The 22,734-nt window shown below is 42.1% G+C and overlaps 1 protein-coding gene across 3 annotated transcripts in view; it reads right to left on the minus strand.

The window, feature by feature from the left end:
• THADA (THADA armadillo repeat containing) overlaps positions 1-22,734 on the minus strand; it is a 310,355-nt gene that overhangs the window by 110,492 nt on the left and 177,129 nt on the right. For all 3 annotated transcript variants that reach the window (XM_074989608.1, XM_074989609.1, XM_074989610.1), the window contains one exon: positions 9,247-9,362. In XM_074989608.1, coding sequence (XP_074845709.1) covers positions 9,247-9,362 — 116 coding nt within the window. The remainder of the gene's footprint in view (positions 1-9,246; positions 9,363-22,734) is intronic.

Genomic DNA, 22,734 nt, shown 5'->3' on the forward strand with positions numbered 1-22,734 from the left:
AGCCCAAAAAAGCCAAGAACACCACTGGTCACCACCTACAGCCGCCAACTCAGACCACTGCAACGAATTATTAAAGACCTACAACCTATTCTTAATCAGGATGCTACACTCCAGAAGGCCCTGGGTGACATGCCTGTTCTTTCCTACAGACAACCTCCCAGCCTCATGAGGATCCTTACTAACAGCCACAGTCTATACCCCAGGAACACCAGTCCTGGAACCTTTCCCTGCAACAAAGCCCGCTGCCAGCTTTGTCCACATATCTTCTCTGGAAATACCATCACTGGACCTAACGAGGTTACTCACAGAATCACGGGCACTTTCATGCTCCTCTACTAACATCATATATGCCATCATATGCCAACAATGCCCAGATGCTTTGTATATTGGACAGATTTCTAACTCCCTTAGACAAAGGGTCAAAGGGCAAAAAACAGACATCAAAACACTCCAGATCCACAAACCAGTTAGTCAACATTTTAATGGAATGGGGCATTCTGTCAATGACCTCAAGGTATGTGTGTTACTGAAGAGAAATTATTGCTCCGTTTTAGAAAGAGAAGTGGACGAACTGACTTTTATATTCAAATTCGGCACATTAACACATGGTTTAAATCGTGATGGGAACTTTCTGAGTCACTATAGGGGCTCGTCTGCATACTTGACTCAATCTAATTCTTGATCTTCCCCCCCATCCCTCCACTCTCTGATTTGCTCACCTTGATTATCTTTTTCTGATCTGTCCTCCTTGCTTATTGTTTTTGGTTCTCTGTGCCTTAAATATTGAGTCTGTTCTGGTCTGGATATGGTCTGAAGAAGTGGGTCTGTCCCACGAAAGCTCACCTAATAAACTATTTTGCTAGTCTTTAAAGTGCTGCTTGACTTCTCCACAATACAGTACATAGTAGAAGTAGAAGGCACCTATTTTTGGTCTTTTAACCATGTTGGCACGCAGTTAAGCAAAACCTATTATTCCTGATTTCTCCCACATAAAAGAGCTTGAAATACTGATTATTTCTGACTGCTTTTCATCAGAATATTCTTTTTGATAACCTTAGCTTTTCAACAAGATTTTCATATTTCTGTTCTTTTCAAATATTCTGTTCTTTCAATAGTTGGAAAAATATACATAATTTTAACAAACATTAATGTGAAAGAAAGTTACGATGTTGTGTATCGCAAGAGTGAAATGTATAACATACTTTCCTAGAAAAAGAAAAAATGCTGTAGTAAACAAGAAAGTGTAAACTACAGAAACAAAACAGAGGGAAAATTTTAAAAGAATAAAAATTTTCAAACTAAGAAAGCTAGAAAATAAGCCTCAAATTCACTCATCTGGGAAAAAAACCCTGATTTTAATATTTGTCCAAAAAGAATAGTGATAAATATTTAGCTGTTTGAAAAATATTATTAAAAAAATAGCAAATACATAGAAAAACTAGAGAATCCAGATCTTAAATGAGGTGAAATATTAGTATCTTGCATCACAATGAAAATAACTCCCACTTTGTTTGGTTTAATGATGGGCAGAAAATTCTTGCTAAAAACCCAATGAGGCACATGAGGAAAAAAATCAGCTTCTTGGGGGACATGTGGGGACCTCCCCCCATTTTATTCCATGAAGACATTCTTTTGCCTAAAAATAAATTACAGTGTTACAGTACTTATGCAATAATGTCTCATGTTCTTTTATGCTCATCAATTAAGTGGTTAGAAAATAATATTGCTATTTGCAGCCTCAAAAAGGAAAAAAATAAAAGACAGTCCTCTGACAGCTATGTGCTCTGGAGCAGCAATTAGGCATGCATCTAAGTACTGTTAGTAGGTGACAGCACACTCTGGCCTCACAATTTTGAGATCTGCTTTTGTCTTCCAGAATCATAACTGTATGAGACTCTCAAGAAGAATGGCTCCAGTCCAAAGTGAAGTGTGTATTTTAACTCAAGTTGCTAGGAAACATGCAGCATGAGCGCTGATACGATCATTTAATTTTAACACATTAGAATGTGAAACTACTGGCGATAATACAAAACTAAAAAAAAAAAAATCATTTCCCCATGATTTTACCTTTTTTAACCATTGTAAATAAATACCAGTTGCCATTACAGAACATGGTTGCCAAAAGTCACCACATTGTGGTATCTGATATGTTACTGGGGGCGGGGGGCATCTTGTACTTAGATATACAACCCAAACAGGCAGTGGTTTGCTGTCCTCTGCTTCTCTCTTTATAGGACATGCAGACACGACTAGAGCTGTGCAGAGAAAGGTAATTCTGCTTCAGAGAGCATTTCAGTATTTTGGATTAGTTTTGTTTCCATTTTTACTCCTTTACTCTTCACTAAAAGGTTAATTGTGACCAGATGCCTAAAAATTATTAACAACAAGGAGGCAAAACAGAGCAAGAACATGTTGCAGAACATGTAGATACATTACACATACTAAAGTCAGCAGAACCTGATGAAATTCACCTCAGAGTACTTAAGGAACTAGCCAAAGCAATCTTTGAATCAATAGCGCCCATACCCTCAAATGGTCAAATTTGCAAATAGTTTTGGAGGTAAGAAAAACTGGCATAAAAACAAAAAACATTGCCCAGCTCTAATCATACAGTATTACTGAAAACATTTACAAAGAGATTGCTACTGTTATTTTTAAATACTTGAGAGAGGTTAGAGGAAAATGGTGACAGGGACCATATAAAATAGACAGCTTAGCTAGATTAACAGAGTGAAAAAGAGCCAGATCCTCACTCATTAACTGCAATGGACCAACACTTATTTTCCCCTGCAGACCATCTGTCCAATGTGTGGACGTGTTCTTTATACTGAAGTTTTGTTGGGAAATATCTGGCAACAGTGACTTCTGTCAACAGAACTCAGTAGTGTAGACACAACTTCTCAATCCAGAAGCAGGTTAGGAAGCTGGCCACACCAAGTTGTTGTAGGATGGTTGCTAACTAGTTTGGTATTGGAAAGTCAACTGTATGTAAAGTTGTGGCAGAGGCTTCTGAGAAAATCAGGTATGTGCTTTTACTCCCAGATGGTGAGCATGAAATATATTCCTGAAGTAACTGTAGGCTTTGAGAGACTGGGGTTTCCAAACAGTGCCAGAGCCACTGAAGGGATTCATGTGCCAATAGTTTTTCCACAAGGAGCACATGAATACTTTAACCACAATGAGTAGCACAGTAAACCTTTGAGTTAAGTGTGTTGCTTAACTCAAATTTTTGCACAAGTCGGGGGGCAGGGGAGGCAGAAACCAGGCTGCAGCTCCTATGGCCTTGCAGGAGCCAAGAAACTAACCAGCCAGCCAGGGCTAGTCAGTTTCCTGGCTCCCAGAATGGTGGGGAGTTGGGAACCAGGCTGCACCCTAGTTCCCATCTCCCCGCTACTTGCAGGACCCAGGAAACTGACCAGCCATGAGCTTAAAGGAGCTGGGAACCAGGCAGTAGCCTGGCTCCTGGCTCCCCTACCCTTTCAGAACCAGGAAACTGGCCAGGGAAGCAGCCTTGGTCAGTTTCCTGGCTCCACTCAGTAGAGGGGAGCTGGGAACCAGGGGCAGTTTGGCTCCCGGCTCCCCTCCATTCCTTGGAGCCAGGAAACTGACCAGTCCACAAGGGCTGGTCAGTTTTCTGGCTGCTTCTCCTTGCCTTCCCCCAGCCACAAGGCTGTCAGCTGCATGGCTGTGGGAAGTCAGCCTCACGGCTGTCAGATGCAGGCACAGGCAGCAAGGCAGGCTAATAGCCACAGGGCAGCTTCAAGTTGTGCTTAACTCGCATTAAATTGAGTTACACACAAACTGAAGCCCTGTATTTCGAGGGTTTATGGTACTCCATTATTATGCAGGCCCTTACATGCAACAAAGGCTGATTTTTTTGATGGCAACATGGCCTGTGCTGGTTCATGATGATGGGTTTCTTGCCAGTCAGTAGTCTATATTTAAAGACAGGCTAGGACCCCATTTATATACCTTCTGGCCATTGTCATAAAGGATGTTACTGTTCCCACAGTTATTCTGGGTGACCCTGTTTATCCCCTCTTGCCTTGGCTTATGAAACCATACCTTGTTATCAGAGGCAAAAGGTGGGGAGGAGGGTCCCGGGGATATAAGGTCATTGCTCCACAGGGAGCTATGGTGACTCGTGGTGACAGGGAGGTATGAAGTAGTGGGATCCTTAACCACATTCTCCACACCCCACTGCCTTGTGGGTTATCCTGGGAAGGAGCAAGGCTAACGGAGTAAACCCTGACAGAAAATCCGGAGTGGAGTCCGAAGGCGGTTCGGTGTCAACTTCTGGCACTGTCCCGGCAACTTCTGCACCTGAGCTGGTACCAGACGTGGAGGTTATCCTCTCCTTTGGACTATATCAGTAAAGCCGAGAGGGGGACACTGGTGTCTGGGCAGCCCAGAGTCTCCATAATAAGTGTCCACGCTTGTGCCTGGAGAGGTACTCCGGCATCGCTGAACAGCGTTGCATCAACACAGGAGGCAACGCATACTGCTTATAAGCTCTTGCTCGATTGGCATAGAGAACAAGCGCCAGGAGTTGCCTTCGACAGTGGGAGAGATCCTCGCATCTCACTGGACAGTCACTGCCCGCCTCAAGCTGGGCAGCCCCCAGCCAATAGGGTAGCGTCCCACCACAGTTCACCTGCCTTGCTGGGTGCGTGAGGCTTAAGGTTCCTGAACCTGACAGGTGACTGAAATTTGGGCACCAGGCAAACCAATAAGAAAATCAACAAGAAATGAGAAACATCAACAATTTAAGCTTGCTTGCTGGAATGTGCGGACCATGCTGACCGGCTTGACTGAAGATCTTCAGGCCATCAGTGACACCCGAAAGACCGCTGTCATCAACGAGGAACTGAAGAGGCTCCGAGTTAATATCGCTGCATTGCAAGAGACGTGACTCGCAGATTCGGGATCTCTAAAGGAAAAGGACTACACCTTTTTCTGGCAGGGTAAAGCCCAAGAAGAACCCAGAGAGCATGGTGTTGACTTTGCTGTCAGAAACACCCTTCTGCAAATGGTGGATTTAGTCATGGACAGATCAGAAAGACTTCTTCGGATCACACTTCAAACTTACGCCGGTCCTGTCCACCTGATCAGCGCTTATGCTCCAACCCTGTACGCCACACCAGAAGTAAAAGACAAGTTCTATGACGTGCTTGGTGCTGCTGTAGTGCAAATACCTGCTCGTGAACAACTGTACATCTTGGATGACTTCAGTGCAAGAGTTGGAGCTGATTGGGCCTCATGGCCTTCCTGCTTAGGACACTTCAGTGTGGGAAAAATGAATGACAATGGACAGCGTCTCCTTGAACTGTGCGCGTACCACAATCTGTGCATCACAAACACATTCTTCCAAACGAAGCCACAGCACAGAGTGTCGTGGAGACACCCACGCTTGAAGCACGGGCATCAACTAGACATGGTCATCGCTAGGCGTAATAACCTCAAAAACATCCTTCTGACACGCAGCTATCATAGTGCTGACTGTGATACAGATCACTCGCTAGTTTCCTCCAAGCTCAAGCTGAGACCCAAGAAGCTGTACCGCTCTAAACCTGCTGGAAGGCCCCGCATTGATGCCAGAAAGACGGCAAACTCGGAGAAAGCTGAAAAGTTCAGAGAGACCCTCCAGGAAAATCTGTGCAGCGGCCCTGGGGGCGCTGATGTGACATCCAAATGGCAACATCTGAGGGATACAGTTTACAACACGGCCTTGTCGGTGTTTGGAAGAAGAGCTAGAAACACAAACGACTGGCTCGAAGCTAACTCCGATGGGACGATTCCAGTCATTGAAAAGAAGCGCGCTGCACTCCTGGAGTACAAACGCTCACTGAGCCAGAGTACCCAGTAAGCACTTAGAGCGGCCAGAAGAACAGTACAGCAGACAGCCAGGCACTGTGCCAACAACCACTGGCTCCAGCTATGCAGCAGCTTCCAGACCTGTGCTGACTTTGGTAATCTCAGAGGAATGTACGAGGGTATGAAGAAGGCATTAGGACCCACCCAGAACAAGATGGCACCTCTGAAATCCAAATCTGGTGAAGTCATAGCTGACAAAGCCAAACAGATGGAGCGCTGGGTTGAGCACTACTCCGAGCTGTACTCACGCGAGAACGTTGTGGTTGACACAGCCCTCGATGCCATCGAGCTCCTACCAGTAATGGATGAACTGGATCAGGAACTGAGTGTGAATGAACTGAAGAGAGCCATCGACAGCATTGCAGCAGGAAAGGCCCCTGGCCAGGATGGTATACCACCAGAGGTAATCAACTGTGCCGCGGACACACTCCTGGAACCCCTACATGAGCTACTGTGCCTGTGCTGGAAAGAGGGTGAGGTTCCACAGGATATGCGCGACGCTAACATTGTAACGTTGTATAAGAACAAAGGAGACAGAAGCGACTGCAACAACTACCGTTGAATATCCCTCTTAAGCGTCACTGGTAAACTGTTCGCTCGCGTCATCCTTGGCAGACTCCAGAAGATTGCTGAGAGGGTGTACCCCGAATCGCAGTGCGGATTCCGCGCAGAGAGGTCTACCGTTCACATGGTCTTCTCTCTAAGGCAGCTGCAGGAGAAGTGCAGGGAGCAGAGGAAGCCACTCTACATAGCCTTCATCAACCTGACCAAGGCCTTTGACTTGGTCAGCAGGGGTGGTCTGTTCAAACTGCTCCACAAGATAGGCTGTCCTCCACGGTTACTCAAGATGATCCAGTTGTTCCACAAAGACATGAGAGGAACCATCCAATATGCCGGCGCATTATCGGACGCTTTCAGAATCAGGAGCGGCGTCAAACAAGGATGCGTGCTTGCTCCGACATTGTTCGGGATCTTCTTCGCACTCCTCCTTAAACACGCCTTTGGATCTTCAACAGAGGGCATCTTGCTGCACACAAGATCTGATGGGAAACTCTTTAATCTTGCAAGGCTGAAAGCTAAGTCTAAGGTGCGGGAAGTCCTCATCAGAGACCTGCTGTTCGCAGACGATGCTGCTGTAGTGTCTCACACAGAAGACCAGCTTCAAAAACTGCTGGATCAGTTCTCCAAAGCGTGCAAGGACTTTGGACTTACCATCAGCCTAAAGAAGACAAACGTACTCGGTCAGGATGTTGCTGAATCCCCATCAATCAGCATTGACAACTGTACGTTAGAGGTCGTCCACGAGTTCATTTACCGTGGGTCCACCATCACTGACACCCTGTCGTTGGACACTGAGCTAAACAGGAGGATCGGAAAAGCAGCCACAACTCTGTCCAGACTCAGCAAGAGAGTGCGGAATAACAACAAGCTGTACACTCACACCAACATGCAAGTCTACAGAGCCTGCATCCTCAGCACCCTCCTTTATGGCAGCGAGACTTGGACCCTGTATGCCCGCCAGGAAAAGAGGCTGAACGTCTTCCACTTGCGCTGCCTCAGGCGAATCCTTGAAATATCATGGAAGGACAGAGTGACCAACACCGCCGTCCTCGAGCAAGCTGGAATCCCAACCATGCACACCCTCCTCAGGCAGCATCGGCTCCGCTGGCTTGGCCACATCCACAGGATGAATGATGGAAGGATTCCAAAAGACATCCTGTATGGTGAGCTAGCCTCTGGCAAAAGACCTCCTGGATGCCCCCAGTTGCGCTACGAAGATGTCTGCAAGACAGACCTCAGAGAGGTAGACATCAAGCTGGACAACTGGGAAGAACTAGCAGACGACCGCAGCAGATGTTGGCAGAGGTTACACAAGGGCCTTCAGAAGGGCGAGATGAGGATCAGACAGCTAGCAGAGGAGAAGCGAGCGCACAGAAAGCACACTAAGGACTTGCCAGAAACCCACCACATCTGCAAGAGATGCAGCAAGGACTATCACTCTCGTGTGGGTCTTCATAGTCACAGTAGATGCTGTAAATGAAGTCCTCAATTGAAAGTATAAAGGGCGCGATCCATAGTCTATGCAGACTGAAGGATGCCTCCTCCTCCTACTACTACTATTACAAAGAGTCTATGGGAGCATGTAAACTGTTTAAAATACGAAGACTACACAATTAAGACCCATGCAAGTTCCATCTCTTTTGTCGAGGGCCGTGTCTACACTAGCACAAAACTTCAAAATGGCCATTTGCATGGCTAATAAAGTGCTGAAATACATATTCAGCGCCTCATTAGAATGCTGGCAGCTGCGGCACTTCCAAATTGGCACAGCTTGCCACCACACAGCTCGTCCAGATGGGGGTCCTTTTCGATAGGACCCTGGCAACTTCAAAATCCCCTTATTCCTAACAGCATATAGGAATAAGGGGATTTCAAAGTTGCTGGGGTCCTTTCAAAAAGGACCCCCATCTGGATAAGACACGTCAATTTTGAAGTGCTGTGGCCGCCGGCATTCTAATGAGGCACTGAATATGTATTTCAGTGCTTCATTAGCAAACTTCATGGCCATTTCGAAGTTTTGGGCTAGTGTAGATGTAGTTAAGGTGAGGTATGCACTTAGTTTATTTTATGCAGGTAGCTTGCTACTGACTTTGGCAAACAGAATGAGTGTACAATTGTTTTTTAACATCACACATGCTCAGGGAAATTTTGTAATAATATGCTCTTTTCTTTTTTTCCTTTATGCTAGCCACCTCAACATTCTTCTGCAGCAAACTCTAAGAAGAATGTGCAGAATTGTCTTGCATTGTTGACATTTGGGTGGTCAAAGCCTGCAAAAGATCTGGCAGTTGCATGTTGTGACACATTTTTTACATTTTTTTGGGAGAAGGCTAACCAGAGAAGATAAGAACAGTATGCTACTGAGCATACAGTATATATTACCATATATTTAACATAACAGCCGTCTTCATACTTTCTTCAAAATGTTCTTGCTGTTCTTCTTCTGGTGTAATCTAAATGCAAGTATTGATCACCGAGTATTTGAGATGACTGCATTTGGATTTCTGTATCTTTGCTGTGTGTAAATGATACTAAACTCTTTCATATGTACAGAAGAGACTGATAAAGCTAAAAACACCAATGTGTGTGAGGAAAGCAAATTAACAATAATTTTCCTTTATTTTTGGGTGGAAAAAAAGCAAAGACCAAAAGAATTGATACTTTTTAACAGAACTCAAATGTCTGTATATTTCTGAATAACTTATGTCAATAACTTTGCAAAAACAAACAGAAAAGTAGCGCCCTCCAGTTCTTCCATGTATTTATTAGTAGTCGTTGATAACTTTTTGCATATACGATCTTTGAACATACCTCTTAGCCAACCACACTTTGGCTTTTATACAAGTGATGATGTCAAGCAGCCCCTGCTGAAGGTCTGAATTAATCCGATGTTTAGATTCCAAGTAGGACCCCAGCAAGTAAAAAACCTAAATCCAAAAAGAAAACAAAAAGTTGTAGACTGCTGTGAAAATATTTATTTTGACTCCTCAGTTCCTAGCTTTAACCCTTCTTCAAAACAACTCTGTAGAAGAAAACCACCACTAGCAAAATGACCCTCTACTATTCATGCAGAAAAATGTGCTAGTTTTGGATAATGGAGAAGCTACATCCTCAATCTACTTTTCTATTATGTGCACTTTTCACAATACAAAAAAGAAAGACAATTATCTTACAATCATAATAACCTTTTAGCTAATGAAACGTAAATTACTTGAAAACTGATTTTAAGAGCAAACCAATTTCAGCATATTCCTTCACACCAGCAGTTTTGAATTCACTCAAAATGAGCCTCTCAATCTAGAGATAGCATAAAACCCATGCATGCTTATTCTTCAAATGGAAATTACTTAGAACTAGCCCCTGTTAATGAGATTTCTATCTTTTCTTCAACTTAATCAGAAAAGTACAATCACTTTTAAAATTGTTGTGATCTTTTAACGTCAATGAAATAGTATGTGTATTAATGACATCTGTGTTAAAAACATTCTAGATTTTATTTGAATTTACAGGTCATATATTAAAATTGCATAAGAAATCTGTTTCAATTTTGTACAGGTTGAACCTCTCTAGTCTGGCACCCTAGGGACCTGAGTGACACCAAATGAGAGAATTTGCCGTACAACAGGAGATCAATATTGTCCAGCACATTACCAACACCTCCACTTCTTTCTCGGCTCTTAGAAGCTATTTAGCAGTAAATTACAGCTAAGTAACAGCAAAGGGCATTCAGACCCAGGACTGGTGGCTGTAAATAAACTTTATGGGACCAGGGGAAACTTGGCTACACCCATGCTAACTAAAATCATGCCGGACGAGAGAGTTCCAGATGAGAGAAGATCAGCCTGAAGTAATTAAAGTAATTAACTTGTTGTTTTACTATCAACTGAATATCTGCTTTACTTGATTTAAAAAAATAAAAAAGACATAGGCTTCATTCCTGCAATCCCAGAGCCAAAACGCCTACACATACTTTGCTGCAAGGTCTAGACACAATGTTAAAACACTGTTCTATTAACAGACTTGTTCATAATATTAAAACGATACATTTTACTGTATTCCTCTTCTCAGAACATCAGTTATCCTAGTGATGTTACCACAGGAGGGGAAAACGATGTATGTTAATAGTCCCAAGACCATCAGAGACTGTCCCTAATTCTTCTTCTCCTTGAAGCCCTCAAAACTTGGACTTTGACAACAGCTGCTGAAGTGAAAAACATCCTGCCCCATTTTCCCATATCTATCTCAGGGTCTCCTAGCTACAGAAAAACAGAGCTGCAATGCCATCAGACTTTTTGTAATACCACTTGTAGGGAGTTGTGTATCACCAAACTACACAGGCTTTCCATACTGTATCCACTAGTTTCATATTTATTGATGAAAAGCCATTGTAAAGTTGTACAGTTTTCAAATACACTAAATCAAAAACTGTAGAAACTCTAGTTTACGATTGTTCTCCAACAATCAAACCTTCAAAATGTCCTTTATTTAAAAAAATAAGTAAATAAACATGACGCCAATGGCAACTTGATAGTAAGCATAGAAACTCAGTGCCACATTTGCACACCATAGTCAGAAATAAACAAACATGTTTTTGTAACTTTTGGTGAGTTTGAACCTCACTTATGAAAGCAAAGCTGTCTTCTTTCAGCTATGACACCTGCACTGCATCATCATTATATACAAACTCTGGCAAGATCATTCTGAAATCAGGAGTTGCAGTTCACCTATCAACAACTAGGGACTCAGCAAACATGAAATGATTTATAACGAATGGAACTAACAACGAAGCACCACACATACCAAAAGGAAAAAAATGTTTCATTTTTTAAAAGATAGCATTTAGCTCTTTAGTTAACTGAACAATATCAAATGATAACACAAGCATTAAAAAAGAGTGTTTTTTGGAGGAGTGGTTATTTCTCCCATTACAACATGTCTCCAAGAACAGAAACATTCAGTGAAAACTGTTAAGAGTTGAATTCCTCTAGACGAGTCAAAGTATTTTAAATCAGTAATTAAATATTACTAATATTAGTAAAGCACTCCACTTAGGAAGGAACAATCAGCTTCATACATATAGAAAATTTACACGATTCTGGGATGCATTAACGGGAGTATCATGAGCAAAACATGAGAAGTCATTCTGCCACTCTACTCAGCACTGATTAGGCCTCAGTTAGAGTACTGTGTCCAAATCTGGCCACCACAGTTCAAGGAAGATGTGGAGAAACTGAAGAAGCTCCAGAGAAGAGCAACAAGAATTATCAAAGGTCTAGAGAACATAAGATATGGCTGAAAGAACTGGACTTGTTTAGTTTAGAAAAAAGAAGGCTGAGACGGGACATGATAGCAGTTTTCAAAGTACCTAACAAAGGGCTACAAGGAAGAGAGAGAAAAATTGCTCTTTTTGTTCCATTATTTCAGCCATGGCAGGGCTGAGAGCCGCAAGTGGTTCTGGAGCTGCAGGCTGCTGACCCTTGCCCCAGCCTGACTACACCCTGTGTAACACTCTCACTTTGGCTGACTTGGGTAAAATGGTGCTGCTGCCATGGGAAAAGGCTTCGAAGATCAGATAAAAAGGCTTCACGGGTTGGATTCTTGCCTGCAAACCACGTTAGTCACACCTGGTCTAGAAGTATCAGAGGGGTAGCCATGTTAGTCTGGATCTGTAACAGCAACAAAGGGTCCTGTGGCACCTTATAGACTAACAGAAAGGTCTTGAGCATGAGCTTTCGTGAGCACAGACTCACTTCATCAGATGCTGGTCTTGGAAATCTGCAGGGCCAGGTATAAATAAGCCAGAGCAAGGCTGGGGAAAACAAGGTTAGCTCAGTCAGGAAGGGTGAGGTTTACTACCAGCAGTTGATCTGGAGGTGTGAACACCAAGGGAGGGGAAGCTGCTTTGGTATTTAGCCAGTCATTCGCAGTCTTTGTTTAAGCCTGAGCTGAGGGTGTCGAATTTGCAGATGAATTGTAGCTCAGAAATTTCTCTTTGGAGTCTGGTCCTGAAATTTTTTTGCTGTAGGATAGCTACTTTTAAGTCTGCTACTGTGTGGCCTGGGAGACTGAAGTGCTCTCCTACGGGTTTTTGTATATTGCCATTTCTGATATCTGATTTGTGTGCGTTTATTCTTTTACGTAGAGACTGTCCAGTTTGTCCGATGTATATAGCAGAGGGGCATTGCTGGCACATGATGGCATAAATTATATTGGTAGATGTGCAGCTGAATGAACCCACGATGGTGTGGCTGATCTGGTTAGGGCCTGTAACTGTGTTGCTGGTGTAGATATGGGGGCAGAGCTGGCAATGAGGTTTGTTGCATGGATGGGTCCCTGAGTTAGAGTGACTGTGGTGCGGTGTATAGTTGCTGGGTAGGATTTCCTTCAGGTTGGCAGGTTGTCTGTGGCCAAGGACTGGTCTGCCTCCCAAGGCCTGTGAAAGTGGAGGATCATTGTCCAGGATGGGTTGTAAATCCCTGATGAAGCACTGTAGAGGTTTTAGCTGAGGACTGTAGGTGATGGCTAGTGGTGTTCTGTTGGTTTCTCTCTTGGGCTTGTCCTGTAGTAAGAGGCTTTGTGGCACACGTCTGGCTCTGTTGATCTATTTTTTCACTTCCTCAGGTGGGTATTGCAGTTTCAAAAATGCTTGGTAGAGATCCTGTAGGTGTTTGTCTCTGTCGGAGGGGTTGGAGCAAATGCGGTTATATCTTAGTGCTTGGCTGTAGACAATGGACCGTGTGGTGTGTCTGGGATGGAAGCTGGAGGCATGAAGGTAGGCGTAGCGGTCAGTGGGTTTATGGTACAGGGTGTTATTGATGTGGCCATCGTGTATGAGCACCGTGGTGTCCAGGAAGTGGATCTCCTGTGTATACCTGGCCCTGCAGATTTCCAAGACCAGCATCTGATGAAGTGAGTCTGTGCTCACGAAAGCTGATGCTCAAAACTTTTCTGTTAGTCTATAAGGTGCCACAGGACCCTTCGTTGCTAGTCTAGAAGGTGCTTGGTCCTGCCATGAGGGCAGGGGACCAGACTCAATGACCTCTCTAGGTCCCTTCCAGTTTTAGTGTTCTATGATTCTATGAATATACATACATAATCTTGGGAGAAAAGATAGTGTCTTACCTACAAAGTGTTGTTCATGGAATGTACGTGATAAATTATCAACCAGAAGAGGATTTACAAAATGCAAAAATGATATCATATAATACTGTTACTGCAACAATGTGTATAACATCTAGAATAAGCAAAAATGCTTTTGTAATCATCATCCTGAACAGTAATAAGATAATGACTATGCATACGTGAGCATTCAGACATTTTCCCTGATAAGGTAAGCAATAAACATTGGAACAATGATGCAAAATGGGGACTCCATTTAGCTATATATTTTATATACTTATTTTCTTAAATGCAAAGTTTCAAAACAGCAAATAACAAAAAGTTGCTACCTGGAGTGGTGCTGGGGAAGAGATAAGGTCAACTTGCCCATTGGTGTGGGAATAAAGTGCCAACAGTCGAAGGCATTTGTCTGCATGTGTAGGGAAACTGGCACCAATTGCATGCTTGGGGGACTTGTCCAGCCCTCTCTCTACTAAAAAAGATTAAGACCAGCAAAGGGACTGTTTCCTTTCCAAACTCCTATGATACCCTAAGTTTTTGTGTAAATGGCTCTCTGATTAAATTCCTACCATACCATATCATTTGATAGGTGGATGGACATGAGTGGCACATCTGGGAGAACACCCACTATGGAATAGATAACTTTTTGTTCTTCTTTCAGTGCTTACTCCTGACCATTTTGCATTAGGTGACTCCATGCTGTACCTATAGAGGCTGGCAGGAGTTCATTGTCATGTTGACTGTAGCCAAATGCTGTGTCATCTCTGGCCTGCTGCAAGATGCGAATGTGTGGACTGAAGATCAGGTCATGGCTTGACAGATGTGCCGAGGAGGCTGCAGAGGATACCTGAGCCCTGGTACAATAAGGTAATTGGAGATACACATCTCCTAGAGCTGGAAGGGACCTTGGGAGGTCATTTAGTCCAGTCCTCTTAGCAGAACCAAGCACCATCCCTGACATCTATTTGCCTCTATCCCTAAATGGCTTCCTCAAGGATTGAGCTCACAACCCTGGGTTTAGCAGGCCAATGCTCAAATCACTGAGCTCTCTCTCCCGCACTGACCTAGCCAACCTGAGTAGGAGGGACCCTTGCCAGCTCATAGCAGATTTGTATGCACAAGGTGATCCATTTGGAGATTTGCTGCAAAGATATCAGCAGGCCCTTTAACACAATCAGCAGCAGCACAAAGAGCTACATTGACTTTCCAGGACCCTCCACACATCCAGGGCATGCAGATGCCTCCTCTCAGCTGTATTACGAAGCTTCAGGCAGAATATGGGCAGGAAAAGCTTCTGGAATCAGTGCATGAGTTGAGCACATGTATCTAATATAGAATGGACACGAGCAATCACTCAAAGAAGAACCTTCAACAATTAGGAAGACCTGATTTCCAAAATCACAAATTTGGGGACACATGGTACAGGGAACAAAACTTCAGGGAATGGGAGGTTAGGGAGTGTTGTGTAGGAGTGTGGTTTGGGCAGTAGGAGGAGAGCGTGTACGAAGCCATTCCTTCTCTCTCCACTGAGTTATGTCCCCTCCACTGTCCATGCCACCCTGGGAATAAGAGGTTACTTGGGTGGTGGGTCTGGCTTAAGGACTTTTGCAGAAAGGGTTCACTGACTTGGTGGAAAGGGGAGTAGCAACATATATTAGTTCTTACGGGTACATGACTCTAGAGGAATCAGCTTTCTTTCCAATTCACCAACTTCGCCGTCTGACAGCTGCCTCAGCTGGTTGGGCAAGAGTAGTTCACAAATAAAGAAAACAAATAATATAGACACAAAATGTGCTTTTTAAAAAAATATCCCCTTTATTAGGGTCTCAGCCGAAGGATCTGTTCACACAAACATTTAGTTTGTTGTAAACTTGAATGTGGGTATATTAGGACTGGGCAAAATATGGCCCATGGGTTGGTTCCAACCCTCCAAGCTACCAAATCTGGCCCATGGACACAGGGAGGAGGCTCAGGTAGGCTCCGTGCCTGCCCCCCTCACCATGTTCCCCCACCACTACTCAGAAAAGCGGCTTTGGTGAAGTTTGTTTTACAAAAGTTGCAAGTCCGGGCTGGGGCAGGGCAGGTCAAAACCCAAACCCTGCACCCCAGTCCTCTGCCCCAGGAACTCTTATTTTTCATTCCTAGCTAGACTCACGGCTGAGAGCCTGCAACTCCTACGTAATAACCTTACCACTCCCTGAGGGTTCATGGTGCTCAGTTTGTGAACCCCTGTCTTCGATCATCCTCACTGCTTTAGGAAAGACTGCCACTTTTACAGCAGTGTGAGAGTTATGATGGAAGTAAACCAATACTCTAAGTCTATTTTGGAGCACTGGTGAAATAACAGCTGCTTGTTGAAATCAAAATTTATGTATTTATTTTTTTAAAAAGCAGCTTAAAAAACTTAAGTACACACCCAGTGTGTCCAGAAAATTTTAATGCACTGGTGTTTACAGGTACCTATTTCCATGTATAAATACTTGTATTTCATATGAATTGTTCTGAAAATTTTGCCATTCATTTCTTATTTTAATATTTTAAATTATAAAATTTTAAAATATTATAAATTTTGCCATTCATTTCATTTCTTATTTTAATATTACCCAAATATAGCAACTGAATATGAAACATCCTGCTACCTGTATTCTTAAATTCTCTCTGTGCTGCCTCTAACACTGCGTTAGGATTCCCAAACCGCAAACAGCAGCTAACTGGCTACCTTCCCGCTATCATACAGACATCTCCATCATACACAGAGCTCCATCTGTTGTGGGATGAAGAATGGAAACCTGATTAAGTCACAGAATAAGAAACTTGACAGTCAAAGGTTCCAATGCATACCTTCACAAATGCTGAATTTTCTTCCTTTATAATTTTTTTTGTATCTATTGATTCTTAACAGAGACTAATATTTTGAGAGGGAAACCTACACTGACTTATGTTTCCTTTAGAGACCCACTACACCAACGCTGAATGACTGACAGACGTCACTGTTGAGTAACACAAGGCTTTATCTCTGGGGGGGAGGGTCTCAAATAATGATAGACCAAATCAATCTTTTGAGCATTTTCTCTAGCCCACTAAGATACAATAATGAAATATTAAATATAAAAGAAAACAAAATGCATCAATATACTTTGATTCATCAGAGGTACAAAGGTGTGAATCATTTGCTTTTTGAAAGTCTTTTCTTCCTGTTTGTTTTTTTGCAGTAGAAAGCCAGGTCATATCTATGCAGTTTTTCCTGGAAGAATTCGCTGAAGACAGAAGAACTTGCAGGACTAGAAAAGCGAATGCACCAAAACACTGATGCTTGAAATTTAAGAAAGGAATTGATTTTTATTCAGTGTATTTAAAGTTGTCGTTCTTGTTGATGCCCCTCTAACTTGAGCACCTGGCCAATACACAAAGAAAATGTTTTCTTTTTGAAAGATTCATCAGACTGAAACAACAAGAAGTCCTGTGGCACCTTGTATACTAACAGATTTTTTGGAGCATAAGCTTTTGTGGGCAAAGACCCACTTCATTAGATGCATTCATAAGGCTGAAAAAGCTTTCGACCCAATTTTGACTACACAAGGAGACCTCTAACATGAAAAAGAGAAAGCAAGATTTCATAGTTGGTATTTCCAATCCAAATATTGCCTAAAATTAAAAAAAATATAGACTTTACCAAAAAAAAATAAAACCTCCTAAATCTTATCATTTCTTTAGCTTTATATACCAATTTTAAGAACCATTATGTTATGTTAACATCCCTACCTTTAAAAAGTTGAACATATTTACCATTGTACTTGTTTTGAGTAACATCAGTATAGCACTGAAACACCACAAAAGAGCAGGTTTATATAAAACTGACAAAAAGTCTGATGAGTGTTGATGGATAAGTTTTATAGAAGATTAGCCACTTTGTGATCCTAAGATACATTTGTTGCATTGCTGCATTGGTAAACTAGTATTTTCTCACCAAAAAGTACTGCAAATGCAAGTAACTCTCTAGCCACTCTGAAGTTAAACTGTAATGTCATCTTATCTCTTTTTTGATGAAGAAAAAAATTGACATTTTGTAATGCCATTGCTAATCTCACAGAACAAACTGGATGTCTGATGTTCACAATAAATTTTGTTCAACTTAGGTATGAATGCTGAGAGAGCATATTTTTGTTAAAAGAAAAAAGGATGTCAACGATATTCTTAAGCTTTAACATGCAGCCATGCACAAAACCCCGTTCAAATAGATAATTTTCTCAACACTTTAGAAAGTGATATAATTGCACATTTTTCAGTGAAGTAGCAAGGTTAGACTTTTCTCCCCTCAACTTGACCTGAAGCCATAAAAGCTTCTGCTTGCATGCCCTTAGCTGTGTTTGTATGAATTAAGTATACAGTATAAATATTCACATTCCTAACTGTGAGGCTGAAATAATACTCTGCCTGTTCTGCTCAGTGACTCTTGAAAAAAAGCAAACTGACATCACACCGTACTGTACATTTTCGGCATAGATCATTTACTTAACTCCTTGAAAAAATACAGATGTTTCACTAGCTGAAATAAAACACTGTGTAAATACCAAGCTTGGAAAAATGTGGTGCAGACTGAACTGTGGGGGTTGAAGTAACAAGAGGAGGAAAAAAAGGTGTTTGCAAAATGGCAGCGCAATAAAAGATTGCACTTAGCTAAAGCTGACAGAGTTGTAACAGGTCAGGCTTAATCTGTTGCCTGGAAATAAGAGAACAAGTTCAGTTCTGTGAATGCACACCTCAAACAGATTTGGGGTTTCACCTGTTAAAATAGAGGTTGAACCTCTCTAGTCCAGCACACTTGGGACTTGACTGGTGCCACATGAGAGAATTTGCCAGATCACAAGAGGTCAGTATTGTCTAGCAGCATTACCAACATTTCCACAGCTTACTGGGCTCTTAGAAAACATTTCGGGTAAATTACAGCTAAATAACTGCACAGAACACTGAGATCCAGGACTGGTGTCTGTAAACAAATTTTATAGGACCATGAGAAACTTGGCCACACCCAAGCTATGTGGTCGTCTGGCTAACTGATTATGGAGGTTGCCATAGAAGAGAGTTCCAGATTAGAGAGGTTCAACCTGTAAAACACTTCACATAAAATAAATCTCATTGTGTTAAAGTTTCTCTCAAAAAAGCCTTATTTTGATCATGCTATCAGCACTGGCAAGTGGAAACTGGCAAAATATTACAATAGTAAAAGTTGCCTTTTCTTGGAATAGACAAATATATTCAAGTTTAAATTTTAAAAAAGTTATCTGCTTGGTGCCAGACAAAAAAACTGGAAGTAAGAAAACAAGAAGTCCTGTGGCACCTTATAGTCTATAAGGTGCCACAGGACTTCTTGTTGTTCTCAAAAGATACAGACTAACACGGCTACCTCTGAGATACTGGAACTAAGAAAATTCTACTTTCCAATAAATTGGTAGTCAGACACAGAAACAAATATACCCATTAGAAAGTTAAATTATGGCAGCAATGAAAGCCTCAAATATACTGTACTAGAAAATGTAAAAACATAATAATGATATATCATTATTGTTAAGAACTAAGCTACTATGAGGTTACCTTCCACTTGCACAGGGCCTGATTTTCCATTGCCCTGTCCCTTGCGTAATAATTTGTTCTTTTCCAAAAGGTCCATAAAAACATTATCAAATCAGAATATTCCACTTACGTGCATTATCAGTAGCGTTTTACAGGCAGCATTCACAAGTATACAAAGGTGCAAGACAGCACATTGGACCTATAATTTCATGGAAATATTGTCTTTAGTCAAACCACTTTTCTGCTCATCTGTACCCTGCCTCTGACTTACAGCCAATACAGATCCTCCCATGAAGGTAAAAAAACATGTAATGCAATTAAGATGCTGGAAATTTAATTTGGATACCTCAAGGATCCATTTGCAAGCCAAAAGAAGACTGAGAACTTTATTTCCCAGGTATCATTTTGGAGGAAAAAATTAAATGTTTTTATTCATGTTCCTGTTTAAGTATCCGAAAATTGGAGAAAAGAACACTAAAAATATTTAAGAATGGCAAAGACTAGAAAAGTATAGCTTAGATGAGAAGAAGATGGCATTCGGAGCAAGGGGTAAAGGTACCAAAAAAAAAAACCCTATACTTTTTATTATTATATTGTATAGTGTATAGCTATATACATAAACGCACTTAGAAGTTTAACTAGTCACTGTAAAGTACACTTCTTGACCTCCAGAGCTAATAAGAGTCACACATAACTTGAAAGTCCTTACTTTTGTCATGCTGAGTTCACTCCCTTTTCAGATATGCTTTTAAGAAGTAACAATTATTTTTCAGACAGTCTGGGCAGAATACTCAACAAATTTATGAAGTTATATATATTACAACTGGTTGTATGCAATCTAATATCCTTAAACACTGGTAATTTTCTTTGTTAAATCAGGAGCACATAATTCCTGATTTACATTGCACCAAATTAATGCCCAGTTTAAGCAGGCAAATGCCATCAAAGCAACAGAGCAGGCCCTACCACACTTACACTGGGTCTGAATTTAGACCATTAAGTGATTAGCAACAGTGTAACATTTTATTATTAAATAGAACTATTGTGAGGCATATGCATAAATACCACCAACATGATTTATATCAATCAAAATTAAATTAGCATTTTTGGCATCAGTATGAAGCCTTTTCAACAAGAGAATTGCAGTTTAATTAATAAGGACATCTGAGGAAAAATTATAAAAACTATGGTAATGGCTCATTCATCTTTGTGAATATGGTACAAAGTGTTCTCCTCTCGCCTTCTCACAAAAGCCTTTCCCCAAAAACCTTTGTAATGATGGTTTCATAACTGATATTTATTCACAATTTTTTCACACTCAGAGTGTAAACGGCATAGATTTTCCTCCTTCAAATTTGCCTTTGTGTTCCCAAATGAATGAATGGAGGTCTCCCCAAAGTTATAAATTGAGTGTCTACTGGAAATTCTACATTACTGCATCTTGAAAATGTATCTTGATAAAATTATTTCATTCTTTTTATTTAAGGCAAATGGGAAGTGGCATAGTTAAGTAAAGATTTATTTGCATTTTGTTAATTTCAACTTGATTTAATGAGCATTTCATAACTTGATTATGCAAATTTACTTTATTAATATGTAAAACACTGGATTTTTAATCATCCCTTTTACAAACATCACTACAGTAATAAACAGTGCTTTTTTCGCGCCAGTACTTGCCCGCACTGAGTACCGGCACCTCGGCAGCCCCAGCTGTGGGACTGGTGGGGGGTCGGGGGGTAAGGAGGGGAAAAGGTGGCTAAATACCGTCTCTTCTTATTTTTTTAAAATAAAGGAATACATGTGCTCCATTCACTGAAGGGATGGTTACTCACCAGTACAGTAGCTGAGATTCTTTGAGATGGCTGTCCTTGTGGATGGTCCATTTTAGGTGTCTGGCCACATGTGCACTTTTAGTTGGAGATTTGTGGTAACAATGCCCTCAGTAGGATGCACACATGGGACAGCTGGCATGTGCTGATGAAGCTGCTATCCTGCATGTGCAGGCAATTGTTCCCTCAGTTGCTTCTCTGCAACTGAAGATTGAAGAACACTCTGAAGTAGAGAGGAGGAAGGGTGGGTAGTGGAGCACCCAAAGACACAACCATCTCAAAGAACCTCAGTCACTGCACAGGTGAGTAACCTTCTTCGAGGAGCATGTCCCTGTGGGTGTGCCATCTGAGGTGACTATGGGCACTGTCTTTGCCTGAGGGGGGCGCTTTGGAGTTGTAAGCGCACTGTGATTCGCACCATTTGGCCGAATCATGCATGGAAGCTGAGTGTATCTCCAATACAAAGTGCTTTGTAAACATGTGGACAGATTCCCAGGTAGCTGCTTTGCAAATGTTGATTACGGGGACGTTCTTCAGGAAAGCAATTGATGTGGCCATAGCCCTGGTAGAATGTACATGCAGGGAAGTTGAGGGTTGTTGATTATTGCCATAGATATGGAGTGCACGTTAGTTTCCGAGGAATCTAATGTGGCTTGCATTGCCGTCCTAGCAATGAAGAAATCCTCCTTAATGTTGGCTTTGCACTGTTCCTTGTCACAGAGCAGACATTCAATAAAACTGAACACCTGAGCAAAGACATACATGCATTCGGCCAACAAAGAGACATTATCAGCTATTTGGAGCTGGAGATTAGTAGATGAGGCCTTTCTGCTGAACAGATCGAGTCATTTCCAGTCCTTGTCATATGAGGTAGTGTGAGCAGCATTTGGTTTATCCCTTTGGTTTACTACATTGATGACTAAAGAATCTGGGTGTGATATGTGAAGAGAAAATCAGCCCCGTGCAATGCAATGTAGTATTTTTTGTCAGATTTCTTGCAGGAGGGAGGAGCAGTGACATGGGTTTGCCAGATTGTTTTGGCAGGGTCCATTAATGTGAGATTCATTGACAGTGCCAGCTTGGCAGTTGGTGAGACATAAAACATATCAGTCAACTCATGTTGAGTTTCTGGTAGTTGTTCCAGGGAGATATCCAGAGAGTCAGCCACCCATCTGTAGAGCTCTTGTCATCTGGCAAGGAAGAAGAAATATGTGCCCATGCAGGGGAGTCACTCTTGCCCAATTCTTCCATGATATCTGTGACCTTCTCTAGATTTAGTACTGAAGGTGGGGGGCAGAAGTGGCACGTGAACAGCTGATCTCAGTGCTGGAGCTGCCTGTTGAGGTGACTGCGATTGTTGCACTTTGTATTAGGCCCATGTATCCCAACAGGAACAGTGAGGCACTAGCATGCCTGGTAAGATTTCCTTCTCCTTATCACTCGTCATGAGAGGAGTTTTGCCCACAGCTGTAGTGTGCAGGCTGAACTGTGGCCCTATCAGGGTACTGTTGGTAACAAAGAGAAATGTACTGGGAGTCAAGGTTACCAGCAAATCTGTAGGGCTGATGAAATGCTGCAGTGCATCAAAAGTTGGTGCTGGAAAAGGTGGCATAGAGATCTTAGGCACCTGTGTGTGTGCATTATGCTGCTCAGTGCCAGCATATTTGGTTTTGTTGGTTCCTGGAAGCAGACTTTGCTGTTTTCACTTGCTTTAGAACTAGCCAGTACCAGGCCTTTCGCCCTTTGGGTGCATTAACCTGGTGCTGGTCAGACATACTGG

This window comes from Carettochelys insculpta, chromosome 3 (assembly GCF_033958435.1).
Source record: "Carettochelys insculpta isolate YL-2023 chromosome 3, ASM3395843v1, whole genome shotgun sequence".
In the NCBI taxonomy this organism is placed as follows: Eukaryota; Metazoa; Chordata; order Testudines; family Carettochelyidae; genus Carettochelys; species Carettochelys insculpta.